At 40.0% G+C, this 20,478-nt stretch overlaps 1 protein-coding gene across 1 annotated transcript; it reads left to right on the top strand.

Moving 5' to 3' along the window:
• Positions 1–1,876: 1,876 nt before the first annotated feature.
• On the top strand, positions 1,877–3,972 carry LOC131951977 (uncharacterized). The gene is made up of 2 exons (XM_059314448.1): positions 1,877–2,529; positions 3,145–3,972. The coding sequence occupies exons 1-2, from the start codon at positions 2,032–2,034 to the stop codon at positions 3,277–3,279; spliced, it is 633 nt and encodes a 210-aa protein (XP_059170431.1). The 5' UTR covers positions 1,877–2,031; the 3' UTR covers positions 3,280–3,972.
• The last annotated feature ends 16,506 nt before the right edge of the window (positions 3,973–20,478 follow it).

The raw sequence follows: 20,478 nt of genomic DNA, 5'->3' as shown, positions 1-20,478 counted from the left end.
GTATTTTTTACGCACTATACATTTCCGTATTACTTGAACGCAAATAAAACCACTGCACTAAACATGCTTCAAATTGAACGGATTAGGTCTGTGTTCTTTCTTTCTTTAGTTAATGTTGACAGAATCTTCGGATATAGAAATCACCAGTGTGAGATCTAGATTTTATTCTGCATAGAGCTAATAATTACATCTAAAAACTGGAAATATTTAATTATAGAGTTAATAATTACATCTAAAAATTGGAAATCTTTAATTATAGTGTTAATAATTAGAGTCTATATTTTAAAAACTAAGAAAGTTTTTTATGTATCTTGGCGGAACTGTGTAGGAAGTATTCTACACACTGTAGAATCTAGTTACACACCTCGGTAGATTCTCACTGCCATAGTAGTATCTGTTCTGTTTTGTTCTATTTACTTACTCGAGTAGACTTTAGAAACTAGTAGGAATTAGTTAAGTGTAGAATCTGCTTATGCACCTATATAGATTCTCAGTTCTATTTGATTATAATCTACTCACTCAAATAGACTTTAGAATCCAGTAGGGATTAGTGAGGTGGAAGTAGAGCAAGGCTTAGATGTAAGTTAGGGGTAATGTGTAAGTAAAGCATAGGTTCAGTTAGGTAATTCGTAAGGGGTAGGTGTAAGTAAAACCAGGTACGTTTGGTGGTCTGTAGTGTAGTAAAAGTAGATTTGAGCTCACTCTTTTTATCTTTGCGTAGTGTACAATATGCGGCCAGAGCTATTTTTAGCCAGGTACGCATTATTGCTGAGTTCACACTGGAACTTCAACTTTCTTGTGCAGTTATCAAGTCCTTTATTCTTCACAATAGGAAACAAAAATAAGCTAATAACTACTTAACCAAAATTTAATCCGATTTTTAATTAGGTTTTTATCTACAGACCGTATTGAGCATGTCGCTAGAGATCGGAATAAACTTAACTAGTGGTCATATATAAGGGCTGGGATTAATTTTAGACTTCTAAGTTTTAGACGATGATTAGGATAGCAATAAAGCACAAAAATTTAGCATTGATAACTTAACTTCATTTTCTTCACTCTGCTTGCGGAGCAGAAAACCTCAAACATTCTCTTCCAATTTATCTGGTCCATGGCTGTGATGTTTACCTAACGTTTTGATATACCTCACCTTAACTCATCTCAACCAAACGTTTTATATTTTCAGCTCAGTATATAACACGATCAGATTATAACCAGAAATCTTCACCAAAAGTACACGGATCAAATGAACGTCTTCTCATTTCGATGTCTAGAGACTGGTCAGTCTTCTTGCGTATCATAGCGCAAGCCACGCTACTATTGGTTGTCGGGTCGACCCCCGAACCCAACCCCTGCAGCGACAGGGCAGGGGTCAAGACCTGGGGGTGGGGATGTACGAACTTGTGCCGGTGCCTCAACAGCACGGGGTGTTACTACGACGGTCACTGTCCTGCAGGCTGTGAGCCAGGGTACACTCCCCGTACCCCGGGAGGTCCGTGTTCGAATCCCAGCGAGGACGAGCAGTCGATTCAGCTTAGAACCGCGACCCATGAGTCTGGTACCGATGACGAAAACACACTTTCAAATTCACATAAGTATGTGTTTTTTCCGACAGGGCAATGCATTCACACAGCGAGAAACACCACCTTCATAAAGTGGTCAATCCAGTCGAAAATTCACGTGTTAATTCACAGAATTTATATTCATTTAGTCAGTGGAAATGGTTCGATAATTCATTTCTATGTCACTTTTCAAGGTGGAGATAAACATGAAGAAAAAACATTAAGAAAAGCGACATTTGTCGATGTGTTAAAAAGTAAATTATTTTCTCTACCCGCGGGCCAGTCGACTGTTTATGATTCGGTTACCTTAGAAACGGAAACTCAGAACTGCTCTGACGTCAACATCAGCGCTGTTTTCATCCACGGGGTCCCCGTCTGTGAGTACCGCAAGTGGGGCAGTAACTGTAACAAAGTTTGCGCCTGTCCGTGCGAGGTCAAAGAGTGCCACCCCATTTCCGGTGAATGCGACATGCCAGGTTTTAGCTGCCCTTCTGGGAAACACGGCCCGTCTTGCCAGAAAAACTGCTCGCAGTCTTGTTCCGGAGACCCACGTGACTGCCACGTCATTTCCGCTGTTTGTAAACAATGCCCGGACCTGAACCACACCGGCGTGAACTGTGAAACGGAGTTGTCGCCAGTGGAACTCGAACTCCGGTCCACGGCGTGTGAGGATTTTACAGGCGGTTTTGGCCAGGTACGTGTCAGTAACAGACGACATGACAGGCGGACGGCGCGAGACGCCAAGCTGCCGGACGGGAACGACAACCAGCGCCACGGCACCACCAACTACATGTTCATCGTGGCAGTCGTTGTTGTGGTCGTCGCCTTTCTCTTCGCGTGCAGCATCTACGTCATGATCATACGTCACTGCATCCGGGAGAAGCGGAAGAAGCTGGTGGAGATAGAGAAGGAGAGGATTAGGAGGATCAGCATGATGTCATACACAGAACTGCAGGGGGAGTATGATGTAAGAGCCAACATTTTATCAACTTTTTATGACGTCATTTATTTGTGTGTACTTTTCATGTATCTAAAATGTGCCTTGCGGCGTTTTTTGCTAAAGAGATGCTATCAAAACACGCATCGCCGCTTAGCAAAGATGACAGACGTCAATTAAAATCATATTTGAAGATTGGGATTGTGTGTAAAAATATTAAAGTACATGTTGATAAACCATACCTAAACTATAACTTGCCAAATGAGATGCTGAATATCTCAAGGTTATTCTATATTGGTGTAGAATTAGGTTATGAAGTATAGTTATGAAGAATGGTTATGAAGTATGGTTATGAAGTATAATTATCAAATATAATGCCTGTAGGCAAAACTTATGCTAATGAGTAATTATTAAGAAATAGTGTGATAGTGTGGAACGTTCCACTGATTTGAACCCGGATTCGATCTCGCGACTCTCGGGTTAGCAGTTTAGCTCTCTACCGCTAGACCATGCCGTCCCTAATGGTTCAATTAAGTTGTATTATTAATCAACTATGTGTGTTTTTAGACTTTGAAACATGTACTGAATATATTTTTTATATCTTTAATTCTATTTAATTAATTAATTAATTAATTTTTCTGTCAGGAAAGGGCAGCTAACTGGGACGTGCACAGTCTGGGCGCCAATAGGGACAAGAGCCACAGTGGGCCATCAGAGAGGAGCCGTCACAGCTCCGTCAAGTCGGAGAAGGTCAAGCAGGCCACCACATTCCACTTTTAGCTGGGGGTAAATCCACAATCCACTTTTAGCTGGGGGTAAATCCACAATCCACTTTTAGCTGGGGGTAAATCCAAAATCCACTTTTAGCTGGGGGTAAATCCAAAATCCACTTTTAGCTGGGGGTAAATCCACAATCCACTTTTAGCTGGGGTAAATCCACAATCCACTTTTAGCTGGGGGTAAATCCACAATCCACTTTTAGCTGGGGGTAAATCCACAATCCACAATCCACTTTTATCATTTTGTATCCGGTGTTAAATCCTCCTAATAGCTGATACTAATCCTAGATCACTCTCCACTGGTTGGTAAATCCCTACAATTGATTACATAGAGAATTAAACCACCACTGACCACTCATTAGAGAAAATCACCCAAGGGTCAGACAATAAGGCATACAAAAACCACCGACCACTTAGAAAAATGGTGACACCACCACATTTCACACCGGACTGTCTAAAACTGACATCGGCTGAAGTTCAGATGACATTGTCATGAGACTGACATTAGATGTCAAGACATATAGGGCCACTTATAAGATATACATTGACCGTTATTTCTACTGACTAATTATAATTATAGATTAGACGTTTTAATGTATTTAGTTCTATTGGTAAATTGAAATTGGCATTTTTTGTATGATTGTTAAAATTACGACTCCGTTGGTTAAAATTTACACAATTTAATTTTCTGGTTTTTATTAATAAAATCAAAATTTAAATTAAATTAAAATAAATTCATATTATATTTCCGTCAAAATTTGCTTCGTTGATTGTATTTGTGATTTTCTCTTTGTATAGCAGTTGCTTTATCAAGTGGCCTGAATGTGGCTCCTGAGCCGTGTATAATATACCCTACCTCTTCAACAAGTCTTATGAGGTGTATGTTAATTATTCCTACTGTACGGACATACCTGTAACGTAATCAGCCAGATTTTGACGGGGTTGTGTTTTATCATGTTTTTGGTATCACCTATCCTGGGCGAGTATCACAGATCAGAAGGTCAAGGAGCCAGGGCCGACGGCTCTGAGACGACATCCGTGAGCGGCCATTAGCGAGAGAGCGCGGGCAAGGAGCTGTGAAGCAGTTATCTGCCCTTGTGTCGTGCCGTGTTTACAAACTTTCCAGCGCGGCTCCAGACATGAAAGGGGTAGCGTCCCTTGCTGATGATATTTTGAACTTTCAGCGCCCACGGGAAGTGATGACAGTGATGGGGAGGAAAGAGAGTGGGGGGGGGGGGGGGGTTCCCCGTGTAGCGAGTGACGTCATTGCCGCTACATTTCCTGACACGGCAAAAAAGGCGGGTCTGGTTTTTTTTATGATGGTGCTGTACATTTATGTAAGGTTGTGCTGCAATGTAGGGGTGCTGGTACTGATGAGGTGTACTGCAGGGAAGTGCTAGCAGAGGTGTGCGAGTACTACAGGGGTGTGCGGGTACTATAGAGGTGTGATGGTACTACAGAGATGTGATGGTACTACAGAGGTGTGTGAGTACTACAGGGGTGTGATGGTACTACAGAGGTGTTATGGTACTATAGGGGTGTGATGTCAGTGGTGTGCGGGTGCCAACAGAGGTGTGGTACTCATGAGTTGTGCTAAAAAGGGGCGTAGTGGCGCTAAAAACTGTACTGGGAATACCCAGAATTTCGCCTAAAACATAGGTTGCGACGATGCACAAATAAAATATTCCGTCTACTCCACTCTCAGGCTTTTTATAATAACACTCACTAAATACTTGAATCAGAACCTTTTTTTTTCTGTGTTAATCTCTAATTGTTTATTAACCAGTTTTGAAAAATGATATGATTTGAAGAATTTCGCAATCGAATTACTTTACAAGTAATTATTGTCAAGAATCCGTTTAGCTCCTGGGGGCAGCAAGAATGATTAAAATGTAATTAAAATTGTGTAGTATTACATTTGTGTAGACTATAGCTTTCAATGCTGCTCATTACACGTGAAATAAACTATACAATGGTTCGTCACTCAAAAGATACAGCGGTCCTAAGATACGGATGTGTCAGTAAATGTTTGAACCTTGGGTTAAGTTGATCTCTAATTGACAGGCAGTTGTCGGTGTCAAGTCAAAACTTTGACAAGGTGTGTCATCTCAAACTGACAGCTTCTAGATGTGTCACCACATCCCCTATATACATAAACATGTCACAACCACGTACTACCGCCACATAGATGTGTCACCACTCCAATATATACCTAAACATGTCACCACGCGTCACCTAGATGTGTCACCACTTGTACGAAGGGTGGATCACAAAAAAAAACAGTAGCACACAAACATTAGTAAGCAATCAATTATCAAGACAATTATCGTTATCAAATTTTTAAATAAAACCTTTGACAAACAACAATAAAGAAAAATAATAACAGATTTCATCAATTATTGAACTGGAATGTACTTTTCCAATTTAAAATGCAAATTAAATAAAATTATATATATATATATATATATATATATATATATATATATATATATATATATATATATATATATATATATATATATATATGTAGGATAAAATGAGTAGATAGTTCCTTTTCTTTGTCGGTTTTCATCCTTTTGAACCTCAATTGCTACTTAAAACATTATGAATCAACCAACAGCTATCCCCATGCTTTCTATCCCAGCGTACCTCACATTGCATGTAACAATCACAACATGCTATTAATAGTTGTTTTGTTACGCGCCAGCTAGACAAATGTAATGCGCACCATCGGTGCCTCAAGAGGTGCGCAGCGTCGCGTTTTTGAGTCGCTGCTAGCCCAAGTTTTTGTCATCCTCGGCTGCATACGGTGCAATTTTCACCTTTTTTGTCCAATCGCGAATTCACACACTAGACAAAAGACAAGACAGCGCCAAGCTAAGTCGACATGTAACAAAAAAAAATAATCTTTTGTTCCGAAGAATATTGAATATTTTTCTCAATCTAAAACTTACACAAATGTAATTTCGCTAATTGTCGGTGGGGATAAAAAGATGGCGACATGCACGCAGTGGGGGAACATAAAGAACGCGCGCCATGAAGAAAAAAGCATTCATGACTTCAAATACATACTAAGTACGGAAACAGGTGCAACATTTGGGTGAAGCACAATGATTACTTTTTAACGCAAGAGTTCTCTATCCATGTTTATTAATAGTTATCTTCCCTTGCCAAGCGCATTAACCTTGTAATCAGTTTTTTTATGTTGATAAAAAATGTTGGAGATTGAAACATGTGAAAATATATAATCATAACTATTACCACACTAATTGTGTGAAATTGGGGGATTGAAAGAAAGCACGAGCGAGGCTAATTGATAGATTTCTATTGGCTAGGTGTGCGCATGTCGAGAAGAATGCAATGCTTGTCTCACTGTTACTGGCGTCAGTCAACCGGAACGAAAGATAATTTTTTTTTCTGCGTTAATTTTTGTAGTAATATTTTTTTTACTTCCCTGAAAGATGTGTGGTAAAAAGTAGTGTTTTTATTATTTTTTTTTTAAATTTTATTAGCCATCTTGCTTTGTCTTTATTTAGCATCAGTCTTTTGACCATTAGAGAAAAGCGCTCTACATACCGCAGGCGGTAAGCTTTTTGTACAAAACCTCTGCTGTGCCGGTAAACGGAAAAAAAGTCACAGGAAAAAAAAACACAGAAAAAAAGTCACAGTTTTTGCTAGGAAAAAAAGTCACAGAAAAAAAGTCACAGTGGAAAAATTTTATCGGAAAAAAAGCCACAGAAATAAAGTCACAGAAAAAAAGTCACAAAAATATTTTTAAAATATTTTTATTTATTTGTTTAGAATTGTAAAATTGTGTATGTTTATTGTTGTGGGTTGTATTTTTTATAGCATAAATTATTTATAGACGTTAAAAGCATTATGGTTTATAACAATTGTAAGTAAAAATATTCTAATATAATTTACACAACAATCTCAACATTTGTTACGTATTTAGTTAAAAACGCGGTAGAAAATTTAATTATAAAAGAAATTTAGGCAAATTTTGCCGTAGGCTATTCTCTGGTCGGCCTCTCCTCAGTAGGCATTGTCCGAACATATTTTGTGTTGTTGTCGTCATGCGTCAATGACAGCCTTTCAACCTTGCCGGCTTTCTGTTTTGATCCTAAGTTTTGTTATGTAATGACTCTGAAAAATGTGGGCAGTAAAGGTGGTTGAACTAAACATCTAAACATAACTATTGTTGCCATGAGTTGAGGGCAGCAAGTCAGATGAACTTACCATTTCACGGTAATTTAATGTTGGTAAAAAAAAAACAGGATTAAAACCGTGGACTTTGGAGCATTCTATTAAACGCTACTAATCTTAGGTTTAACATAATTACAATCTACATACTTCATACTAAATATTTTTAGATGAATTATAAAAATTACTATGCGTATACAGCCTACACACATTACATTTAATTAATCCTAAGTTAATTTGCACTCTCTAAATATTTAATATACATAAAAGTATTAACAAGTATCATGCAAATATATATTTGTGACTTTTTTTCCTGTGACTTTTTTTCCTGTGACTTTTTTTCCTGTGACTTTTTTTCTGTGTTTTTTTTTCCTGTGTTTTTTTTTCCTGTGACTTTTTTTCCTACAATCGCTGTGCCAGCTCATATACAGGGGACTGTATCAGTCTATCTACAGAGGACTGTACCAGTACATATACAGGGGACTGTACCAGTCCATCTACAGGGGACTGTACTAGTCCATCTACAGGGGACAGGAGACTGTACCAGTCATATACAGGGGACTGTACTAGTCTATCTACAGGGGACTGTATTAGCAATGAATAATGCAAACTTTTGGTACTTTCTGTTCATACGTTGTAAAACTAAATAAAAATTTTTCACTTTTCTTCTACATAGAATGAATTTTTAAAATTACACACTGCTCTTAAAAACATACTCACTTAACACTCCCTTCTCTTAAAAACATACTCACTGCATGTGATTTATAACGTACTATTGGTCAGCATTTAAAAATACCCCCCCCCCCCCCGCCCCAGGTGACAGGTGCAAGGTGTGCCCCCCCCCCCCCCCCCTGAAAACTCCGGCGCTTCTCCAACAGTCCGCCGGCGTCAGCGTGTCCAGCGGGGGTACAGTTCTTCATATCAAAGGGCCCGGGATTAGGGACCTTAGGCCAGCAAAAAGGACCCGGATTAACGTTAAACAAACTCCGGGAGCACTTAGGCAGCAGGACGGGGGGGGGGGGGGGGGTGAATGCTGACGGAAAACGTGGTCGGCGCGACTGGCGACGGTCGGAAGGGGGGGGGGAGTTGTGTTTGGTTTTCTTACGGTGGGGAGTCAAGGATCTGGAGACACTGGCAGGGCTAGACAGTTGGGTGACTGTAGGAGTGACGACAGTTGGGTGACTGTAGGAGTGACGACAGTTTTGCCGGATCTAGGTACATCATGTAACATGAATTAGGTGGTCTAGGACGACGGCGACACATTGAAAGAGTTGGCAAGGGCATGAGGGTCGGGGATTACAGCTGACGTAAGAAGTCAAGCACTTCTACTTTATAGTCAAGCAGTCCTACTTTATAGTCAAAAGATTGTTTTAAGTTGTTTAGGGTTTTCTTCAATTTCAACCCCCCCCCCCCCCCCCCCTAACGAACGAAGAGATCTAAAGATGTACCAGCATGTACCAATGTAGTATTGTCACCACCACACACCAATATACGTGTGTCACCACTACGCCCCATTGCAATATTGTCACCTATACACTCCAATTCGTTTATCAACGAACATAAATCAGTAAATTATTGAATTTCTTCAAAAGGTTTTGAAGGAGACAGTTTCTTATATATTTTTTATAACCAAGCCAAATTAGAGTTGGACGTTAGCATTCGAATGCTACTAATCGATCTTCTAGGTGTGGATCTTATCACAGTGTTCGAACCCACGCCGCTCAGGCTATAGACGACACCTTTTACCATACGACCATACTGCACCCCCCTCCCTCCACCTCCTGTCAGTGTGTCGTCACCTGGAGAGTTTCTTTGTTTGCCCACTCCGTACTTCAATCACTCGGTCTAAGACAAAGTTAAACATCGGTTTCCATAGCATCAAGCGTCAAAGACGCGGCTAGTTTATGGGCCTAGACAGACCCCAGCCTCAGTACTGTGTCCAGTTAATTACCGACTCAGGAACTGTTGGCAACAATAACTTGAAAGCTCGCGCCGTATGGACACGCGCTGGACAGCCCCGACTGACCAGTACCTTGGTCAAATACAGCGTGGGGGTGTGGGGAGGTGGCGTGCTGGAAGAATGGGGCTGGGTAAGGAGCTGGCTCATTGCGGGATTAGAGTCTTACTATTAGATGATATCTGTGTTAAGCCGGGCGTGGACAGGAGGTGTGCCGCGACGGTCAGCGGCGTACCCCCCCCCCCCCGGGGATGGCTTAATTTGTGGCCGCTGTTGTCAGGGTCAAATCCCCCGGGGTCATCAAAGTCTGCATACCTTGTGTGGCGGGGGTCAGCGGGGTGCTGTCGTCATACGACACCGGGGTGTGGGGATTAGGGGTCGGGCGACGTATGCTGGACGGTTGTTGGACGCTGCTGGACGGTTGCTGGACGCTGGTTGGCTTATGTTAGACGGTTCATTTACTGACCCTGGTCAGGTTTCACGTTTAGATATACATTTATGGAGGGGCTAAGAAGGGCTAAAAACAAAGACTATATCAAGATTATATTTTTAAAGGTAATACGGAGCAGTATACTGATCTTAAAAATAAAAGAAAGCTATGCAATTCTAAGTTCGTGGTTGATATAAAATCAAGCTACAAAATGTAGATAAACTAAGAGAATAAAAGATGAGTTCGTTACTTTTTTAAAAATGCTCCTGATTAATCCAAATATAAATAGTAACGTTTAAGTCTGCAATCAAACTGAAGGAGTAGTCTATACACCTCAAGTAAGTAAAGTAAATGCAACCGCGCAGTTTAGAGTATAGTAGCAAACGTCGAAAAGACTGGACTTAGACCGAGGCATTTAAAGCACATAAGATCTACACAGCTATCATAATCACGTAACACAGAGGGGGAAAATTATAATATCCACATGGATAATTAAGGAAAACAGAAGTGACAAACCGACATCGTGAAATACAAATGTACAAGAAGCAAGCGATTCATATGGATCACACAAGGGCAGACTTATAATAGGTGGACAAATATATAGGAGATCTAGAACATACAGAAGACTGTGAGAACACACATAAGACACGCAGAACACGGAAAGAACACGTAAAGAAGACAGAAAGAACACAAACATGACTCACAAAGAACCCAAACAGAACATACAAAGAACCCACAAAGAAGACAGAAAGAGCACAGAGAACACGCAAAGAACACAAGCAAGACTCACAAAGAACCCACAAAGAACCCACAAAGAACCCACAAAGAAGACAGAAAGAGCACAGAGAACACGCAAAGAACACAAGCAAGACTCACAAATAACCCACAAAGAACCCACAAAGAACCCACAAAGAAGACAGAAAGAGCACAGAGAACACGCAAAGAACACAAGCAAGATTCACAAAGAACCCACAAAGAACCCACAAAGAACCCACAAAGAACCCAAAAAGAACCCACAAAGAACCCACAAAGAACCTACAAAGAACCCACAAAGAACCCACAAAGAACCCACAAAGAACCCACAAAGAACCCACAAAGAACCCACAAAGAACCCACAAAGAACCCACAAAGAACCCAGAAGAACGCTGTAGAAGAGACCAGTAACAACCCCACCCAGCGCTACAGTGCTACTCTATCCACGGGAAAATTGAAATATGTCCAGGACGGAGTGAGGAAGGTTTGGGAGGAAACACAGACATTACTCTCTATACCCGTCACGTGACTAAGCCATATTCCACGAGCAGGGGCGATCCTGTTACCCTCCACTCCCCCCCTCCCCCCGTCCCCTAAACATATGTCCCGGGCCGGGGCGTAATACGACTCAATTAGCGCTGAGACACGGGCGTATCGAATACTACTCAATTAGACGACTCGCTCGTATCGAATACGCTGTTTGCTATATGGCAGTATCTAATACAAGCCAGGGTTAGAATTATTAGTTGTATCGATACCATTGAAACAACCCTAGTTATATATACACACATTTAGAAATAAATAAACGGTGTTTTTTTTTTTTAATTTGAAGCAATATTAAAGGTAAAAATGATCGATTCTGTAAAAGAAAAGTATCGAAAGAGTCCAGCGTAGTCTGAAATCCCCTCACCGTTAAGAAAGGTCATATTAAAAAAACTTTTTTTTTTTACGGAGCGCCACTCAACAACAGCTTCTGCAGCCAGGCGGCACGTGCCGGGGTGAGCTCTTCTTCACGAGCAAGAAATTGATGCCCCACACGCGAAGCCTCTATCCTGTTTCACTCGCGGCTCCGCGTTTTTCCCGCAAGATTTCGTCCCTGGCACCGGCACCGAACGTGGGAGATTTGAGAGAGCAGGCGGTTCGGGGTGAACCATAATCTACCGTTTCCTCCACGGCGCATGCGTGATGTTGTCCTGTCAGGTGATGCCAACATTTAAGGCCAAGCTAAGATATGGAGCCTGTGATCGTATCCCCCCACCCCCGGTCTCTGTGTATCATGTCCCCCCCCCCCCTCCTGGAGTTGGCGGTGTTCATTAAGGGCCATAACACGGGCTTAATGCGCCCCTCCAACGACATATCAGCGTCATCAGACGCCATCGACCTGATCACGCGCTGCGCTGATCGCATGGCGTCAAATTAACGCCTGTTGGGGACAATGCGAGTCACCTTTGTCTGACCTTGATATCCATCTCACCCCTAGCATCCAGTGGCAGATTAATCCAGTTTCTTTGTTGCGTTCTTGATCCACTGGACAATTTATTTGAAAATTTGTTGTATTAGTGATGTCGTGTAAAATTGAGTACCTTTCGTTGTTGGATGGCTAATCCACTGGATACTTTATTGCTTCGTTGTTGTATCGCTAATCTAGTGTTCATTGATTAACAATTTGCTCTCAATATGGGATCTTTGCTTGACTGTGAACATAAATTTAGGAATGAAATACATGCGGTTTTGATCTAATGGAAAGCTTAAGACTGTTGCTGTTTTTGAACAAGGTCTTCTTTAGCAGCAGAAATTGTGTTAACCCATTTTCTAGATGACTACAAGTATTAAGAGACAATAGATTTGTTAATGTATGTATGTGTATGTACGTATGTTTATGTATGTGTGTGTATATTTGTATGTGTATGTATGTGTGTATGTATATCTCAGTATGTATGTATGTGTATATGTGTATTTGTGTGTATCAGTACAATACTAAAAGAACGTCTTTTTTATCGTGATTGCCATTTTGAACCTATCATTTTCCTGTGTGTTTTCCTGTGTGTACACCAGAAGACTCATCAGAATCTGAGGTCTAAATATAATGTGATACATACTGTTCATCAAAAAATTACCAATTTTATAATGTGATACAAACTAAACATCATAAAACTAACAATTTTATAATCTGATACACACTGTTCATCATAAAGCTACCGACTGTAGCAAATGATTTGAAAACATGCTGATGTTTTCTCGATTGTAGGAAAAAAAGTCACAGGAAAAAAAAACACAGGAAAAAAAAACACAGAAAAAAAGTCACAGGAAAAAAAGTCACAGGAAAAAAAGTCACAGGAAAAAAAGTCACAAATATATATTTGCATGATACTTGTTAATACTTTTATGTATTAAATATTCAGAGAGTGCAAATTAACTTAGGATTAATTAAATGTAATGTAATGCGTGTAGGCTGTATATGCATAGGAATTTTTATAATTCATCTAAAAATATTTAGTATGAAGTATGTAGATTGTAATTATTTTAAACTTAAGATTAGTAGCGTTTAATAGAATGCTCCAAACTCCACGGTTTTAATACTGTTTTTTTTTAAATACCAACATTAAATTACCGTGAAATGGTAAGTTCGTCTGACTTGCTGCCCTCAACTCAAGGCCACAATAGTTATGTTTAGATGTTTAGTTCAACCACCTTTACTGCCCACATTTATCACGCTCATTACATAACAACACTTAGGATCAAAAAAGAAAGCCGACAAGGTTCAAATGCTGTCATTGACGCATGACGTCAACAACACAAAATATGTTCGGACAATGCCTACTGAGGAGAGGCCGACCAGAGAATAGCCTACGGCAAAATGTGCCTAAATTTTTTTTATAGTTAAATTTTCTACCGCGTTTTTAACTAAATACGTAACAAAAGTTGAGATTGTTGTGTAAATTATATTAGAGTATTTTTACTTACAATTGTTATAAACCATAATGCTTTTAACGTCTATAAATAATTTATGCTATAAAAAAAATACAACCCACAACAAGAAACATACAAAATTTTACAATTCTAAACAAATAAAAAAAATATTTCTAAAAATATTTTTGTGACTTTTTTTCTGTGACTTTATTTCTGTGACTTTTTTTCCAAAAATTTTTTTCCACTGTGACTTTTTTTCTGTGACTTTTTTTCCTAGCAAAAACTGTGACTTTTTTTCTGTGTTTTTTTTTCCTGTGACTTTTTTTCCGTTTACCGTTTTCTCACATAGCAAAATAAATTTTGTGTTTCCTTCTGTAAAACGCGGCCAATGATAAAGAAGAAATTATTCCCTGGGCCTTCGTGTGACGGTGGGGAGGGGACGGGTGTGTGAGATAGGAGGTAGGGGGTGGGGGTGGAGGGGGGGGGGGGTGAATCTTCCTGAAATAAACGGTGACAAAACGGTTGAGGGTCAAGTTTACACGGCGTTGAGTGGATAGTTTGGTAGTTTCAACGTGAATGGCGGTCTGGCACCAAGTGATTGATCGTCTGCTGGCACCCATAGACGGAGGTCACGGAACGGACGGTCCCCGCGGAGTCTCCGGACTTGGAGGAGACGTTTAGGGTTTCCCCGCCCGGGACTGTGGGGCTGGTCTTGTACCGAGGGTAGGAGTTTGGGATATGGACGGTGGTTGTTCTTCAACACACAAGGGACGCAACCTCTTGATGGTAAAATGGGGGGATAATCGTGGCTGGGAGTGGTCTCGCCTGTCGGAGGTGTGAGAAGTCATCACCGGGTTTGAGAAAAGCTTTTAGGGAAGACATGGAACGGAACTCACAGGGGCGTAGACGGTCTGTTCACTTCATGAACATGGGGAAACAAAGACCGCCTTCAGGGGCGGATGGGCAACGATTTTTTGTGTTGTTATCTTTTCGACAATTTGCACAAAAAATAATAAAGCAATCTATTTCTGGGGTTATATTTTGTTTCTGAATCTTGGGGGAGTTTAGTCGGTGTTAAAGACCAATTACATTAGTATGCATGAAATATCAGTCACCTTTTACACTGATTTAATTCTTTATTAGGGCCTTATTCCCATCCTTTGAGTTATCACCAAAAGCAAATTTAAACAAAACATGAAAATATAGCACCTAAAAGGGTGAGCGATTTTGTATGATTTTTTAAAAGTCTGACGAAGACTTTTGGTCTAAACAATGATTACAATTTATGAAATACAATATATGTATAAATGCCAACAATTTTGATTGCCTCAATATCAAAGATTTTAATTATTCAATTAACATAACACTATTTCTAGTTATGATGCTTAAGAAATAAATTACTAGTTTCTTTAAATTTTTGATACTTTTGTAAAGACGATCAAAGTTCAGACCGTTCTCCAACATTTTATCCAGTATTTTGCTGTATCGAAATTTCACCTTTCTGTCCATCATCAAAATATCCAACATCTGTATCTCTATCTATCCAACTTTTTAATCCCTATTACTACAATATGTGTATCTCTATTCAACATTAGTATCTCTATCCAATATGTGTATCTCTATCCAACATTTGTATCTCTATCTATCCAACATTTGTATCTCTATCCAACATGTGTATCTCTATCCAACATTTGTATCTCTATCCAACATTTGTATCTCTATCCAACATTTGTATCTCTGTCTATCCAACATTTGTATCTCTATCCAACATTTGTATCTCTACCTATCCAACATTTGTATCTCTATCCAACATTTGTATCTCTATCCAACATTTGTATCTCTATCCAACATTTGTATTTCTATCCAACATTTTTATCTCTTAGAATCGTGCACCGTGTCACTCCCCTCCCCCCAGGGGCGAATGTCCCCCTCTGATCAGATACCAAGGTCACTTCATCACCAGCGGTCAGTGTCCACTTAATGTCCGGCTAGATACATCGTAATGGCCGGCTAGATACATCGTAATGGCCGGCGTTGTCACTTAAGCACGTCCTAGATCACGCTGTCGTGTCACGTTGATTGCGACTTGTGTCTGCGTCTTGTCTGCGTCTTGTCTGTGTCTTGCCCACGTCCGCGCCGCTGATTTACGTCAGCCTGCTACGTCATAAAACAAACACCGAGAGCTGAAGTGATCTAAGCCTTTTAATTTTATAAACATTCTTAGCTTACTCTTGCTTAGAGTGTAATTTTACGTTGTTAATATTGATAGAATGGCGTTGGGCTGACCACATTGAATGCCTTATGTCAGAAGAACGGTATTTTGATCGTAGCTCAACAACAGTTCTGCTTAACTGAAGTGACAGGACGCATATTGTCCAGTTTACGACTTGCTGTACTGTATTAGTGTGTAGTTTGGTCCCTTTAAACTAACATCAAACGTAGAAATAAAACACGGTATTGTATCTTCGCCGATTTAGCGAAAGATGAATAGATTTGGTGGAGCGGTATTAGACTTAGAAGCTGGGTTCTGAATACTGAATTATCGTATATATTTTACCTGTGGTGAAGTTGATTATAAAAGAAGTTAGAGGAAAACATATTTTTTTTTTGCATTTGGTTAAATATACTTAATACAATCAAGTATTTAAACTTTAATTTTAGTGCGGTTTAAAAAAGATGGGTTTTTTTTGTTTGTGGGGATCATGTGTGAAAATGTTTGTTTTTTTTTAAAACTCGTATGCGATTGTCTAGAGATGGTGGATCACAACAAGCTTCATGGTACCACAGTAATTTGGGGTCTGGTAGACTGCAATAGATGTGGTGGATTAGATACAATGTGGGTTAATGTTGACTACAATCAGACTTGGTAGCACCACGTACAAGTTGTGTTAGCACAGCATGAAGATGGTGCTAGTGTAAGCAACTACTGGGCAACTTGGGGTTTCAGGACAGGGTTGGGGTTTGGGGTTTCAGGACAGGGTTGGGTTTCAGGACAGGGTTGGGGTTTGAGGTTTAAGGACAGGGTTGGGGTTTGGGGTTTCAGGACAGGGTTGGGGTTTGGGGTTTCAGGACAGGGTTGGGGTTTTTAGGACAGGGTTGTGGTTTGGGATTTCAGGACAGGGTTGGGGTTTTAGGACAGGGTTGGGGTTTGGGGTTTCAGGACAGGGTTGGGGTTTTAGGACAGGGTTGGGGTTTGGGGTTTCAGGACTGGGTTGGGGTTTGGGGTTTCAGAACAGGGTTGGGGTTTTTAGTTTTCAGGGCAGGTTTGGGGTTTGGGGTTTCAGGGCAGGGTTTGGGTTTGGGGTTTCCGAAGAGTGCTGTTGACTTAACAAGATAATATTGATGGGACCGTCACATAACTGGGTATCGTGCTGGGTACAGTCCGAGGGTACCGTGCGGGTGTACCAGTGGGGTGTTCGGGACACCAGTGGGGTGTTCGGGACACCAGTGGGGTGTTCGGGACACCAATATAGAGTGGAGACACCAGCCAGATGACACTAACAGTGTCTACCAACAGGGGGAGAGGAAGGAGAGAGAGGGGAGGAAGTCTATGGAGAACCAAGGAGAGTCGTGAGTACTGAAACTGAGAAGTCTGCCAATAAAGAAGGTAACAGGACAGACTAAGAAGTCTGTCAATAAAGAAGGTAACAGGACAGACTGAGAAGTCTGCCAATAAAGAAGCTAACAGGACAAACTGAGAAGTCTGCCAATGAAGAAGCTAACAGGACAGACTGAGAAGTCTGCCAATGAAGAAGCTAACAGGACAGACCCTCGCACCGGACCAAACTGAGAAGTCTGCCAGCAGACGCCGTGTTTGTTGCCAAGTAAAACTTGTGGGGCCCGAGCAAACACCGGCGTTGTTCTCGTCTGGCCGCCCGCCCCCTGGCCAAACAAACCAAGGGACGCTAATCGTTAACACAACCTAACAAGGACGGCCAGTTAACTCCTCTTGGACTTGGCCAAAACCTTTTTGCCTTCGTTGTTTGATTGTAACCATTTCATCTTCATTGCATTCATAATAAATGTATACAGTACCGTCTGTCATAAATGTATTGGTTACTGTCATAAGGCAACGCTTTTGAATATAATTCATTATCTTGTTGTAGCAAAGATTTAGGTTTTATTTAAAACTATAACAACATCACAAACGTCACGACATACACGTTAACCATATCATCAAAATATTATGAGATATACATCATACAACATATCATTAAAATATTATGAGATATATATCATACAACATATCATCAAAATATTATGAGATATATATCATACAACATATCATCAAAATATTATGAGATATATATCATACAACATATCATCAAAATATTATGAGATATACATCATACAACATATCATTAAAATATTATGAGATATATATCATACAACATATCATCAAAATATTATGAGATAGACATCATACAACATATCATCAAAATATTATGAGATTTACATCAAACAACATATCATCAAAATATTATGAGATAGAGATATATCTATGGTAGATCACTTGATTAAAGATACTGATAAAACATCATTCTATATTCAAGCATTTGGTCAAAATCTATTTTTACAAGCTTTTATTTAACTCACTTCCTCGTCAGTCGTCAGTCGTCAGTCGTCAGTCTGTCTAGACGGAAACGCAGGAGTGAAAATTCGGACAGTTCTACTTGACCGACACGATTCACAGTTGGCACGTGGGTCAAGACATGAAGACAATGCAATCTGAAACTAAATTTGACTTAATTGGATGCCTAATTGATTTTTTATGAATTAATTAAAATTTGGACCGAATTAGTAGGCATGTCTAGCCAACCACACCACACGCGTCATCAATAGCTGCGCCATCACGACCACGTAATGGCTGCGTTCAAAAACAATTGCTCGCCTACTGAACGTGATATTCAGTAGGCGCGCAATGGTTTTTAGTCATGTAACTCTATTGTAGATAAAACATGTAAAGTACTGAAAAAAAATTCATAAAAAACGTTTTAATAACAAGCTTTTATGTAATAATGCACTAAAAAGTAGAAAATAAATTATAGACTACTATTTAAATAACTATAAAGAAAAGCGTGGGTGTCTTCCTTAACATTTGTAAAGGTATCCAATAGATACTAAAGTGACCCACGCTTTTCTTTATAGTTATTTAAATAGTAGTCTATAATTTATTTTCTACTTTTTAGTGCATTATTACATAAAAGCTTGTTATTAAAACGTTTTTTATGAATTTTTTTTTTAAAATGTATTTCCTTATAATTCTTCCACAGTGAGGTCTATACTCTTCACTATACTTTTGGGTTTTGGGTAGAAATTACAAACACAACAAATTCAAATGTAATTTTTTACTTCGTTTTCCGCAAACTTTCACGAACTGCTTTTTAAAAGGTTAAAAATATATAAACATCCAGATTTCGTTTTTTGTGTCCCTACCCTTATACGTTCAACAACCCCTAACGCAATTTTAGACCTAAAAAGGGGAGGGGATCAATAATCGCAAATAGCGCGGGAAATGATGAGACATATTTTATGTTGCAAAAACTAATTTTTCCGTTTGAAATGCATCACGACTTGGAGTCGTTTATCTGGCAATCCAAACAATTAACTGCTTGCCTGCGTGCGCCCCTGTACGGGCGCAGGGTTGGGGGGAGCTGTAGCTTCTAAAGGGGAAAACCCCTCGGCGCTTGAGGCATCGAACAGCGGCATTACGAACAATAAAACACCAAGAGAATCAATGGGACTTTCAGCCTTTTGCTTGTCCCCCAACAAGGGAAGCGACTGTTTAAAGTGATATATGTCAGAGTTACCGATCGTGGGATGACTTCAAGACTGTAACAAGATAAGGAAGAAAAAACTCCAGTTTTTTTTATGTCTTTCAATCTCGGTATGGATTAGTTAATGTAGTCAATTACATCCAACGTTCGAATGCCTCTTTCAGCAATAGCTTTAAAGCTAGCTTAGTCTCGATATGAAACGGGCGTTTGCTCTTTGTAATAGGCTTTTCTGTTTCCTTGATTTGTAATTTATTTTCAAAACAACACAAACACACTTCTGTTATAGAAATGGTTAACAGTTGGGTTAGTGTTATGAATTAGGAACCTAGTTAGCGCAGGCAAACGTCTGGTTAATTAAAAAACCGTTACCACTCTGCGGTAATTTACGGTAATGTCTACACTATGTTGGGAGCGTTCGAAGCGTGCATCACGTTGTTGTGGTACTGGGACTCGTGTAGAAAAATAATTTTCATCTCCGGGCAATAATTGTGACTTGCCGAGAAGATTTATGGCCGACCCGACGTCTTCACCGTAAAGGTTAGGCCGAATTTGTCAAACATGACCAGTTCGGTAAACCGTACTTTCAGCTTTACACAAAGCAACCTTGCATCCTTGCTCTTTGAAATACAATTATACAGCAGTTTGTGTGGCAATGTTTGTGTTTTATGAGGAAGAGTTAAATAATGTGGACTTTTGGTTCGCCATTTAGATAACTTACAACGACGTCCAAACAGCTAAAGCAACCAATTATCGATAAGCTAGACAAATACGAGGTAGGAGATGCAACACGACATGGACATTTGAAAATACGACAAAAGTTGAAATAAAAACATTGCGAAATAAAGCGTAATCACAAGCAAAGACATAATAGTTTGGCTTAATAACAAAAATAAATAGACAATAGACCGGGTATATTGATTGGGCGTGCTAAGACAGCTATACGTAACGTTTGGCTGGGGAAAATTGGGCTATAAATGTGCCGGCAAAAGATGGTAACCCTCAAGGTGCCGGCGAAAAAAAATATCTTGTCATTGTGCCGGCAAAAGATGGTAGCCGGTCAATGTGCCGGCAAAAGATGGTAGCCCTCATGTGCAGTGTGTGTGCTTGAGTTTGTACGTATGTGTGAGTTATGGATGTTCCTCTATCGATGATAACGTGGAGGGCAAGAGC

This window comes from Physella acuta, unplaced genomic scaffold, assembly GCF_028476545.2.
Source record: "Physella acuta isolate Inbredline_101_S28 unplaced genomic scaffold, ASM2847654v3 ptg000841l, whole genome shotgun sequence".
Taxonomy (NCBI): Eukaryota; Metazoa; Mollusca; class Gastropoda; family Physidae; genus Physella; species Physella acuta.
This window is presented reverse-complemented; position numbering and strand designations above follow the sequence as displayed.

What these genes read in the sequence shown, in the direction of transcription:
- LOC131951977 (XM_059314448.1), top strand. Translation starts at nt 2,032, where the DNA reads ATGCCAGGTTTTAGCTGCCCTTCTGGGAAACACGGCCCGTCTTGCCAG. An exon ending in AACTGCAGGGGGAGTATGAT is followed by an intron (nt 2,530 to 3,144) that starts GTAAGAGCCAAC and finishes TTTTTCTGTCAG; the next exon opens with GAAAGGGCAGCTAACTGGGA.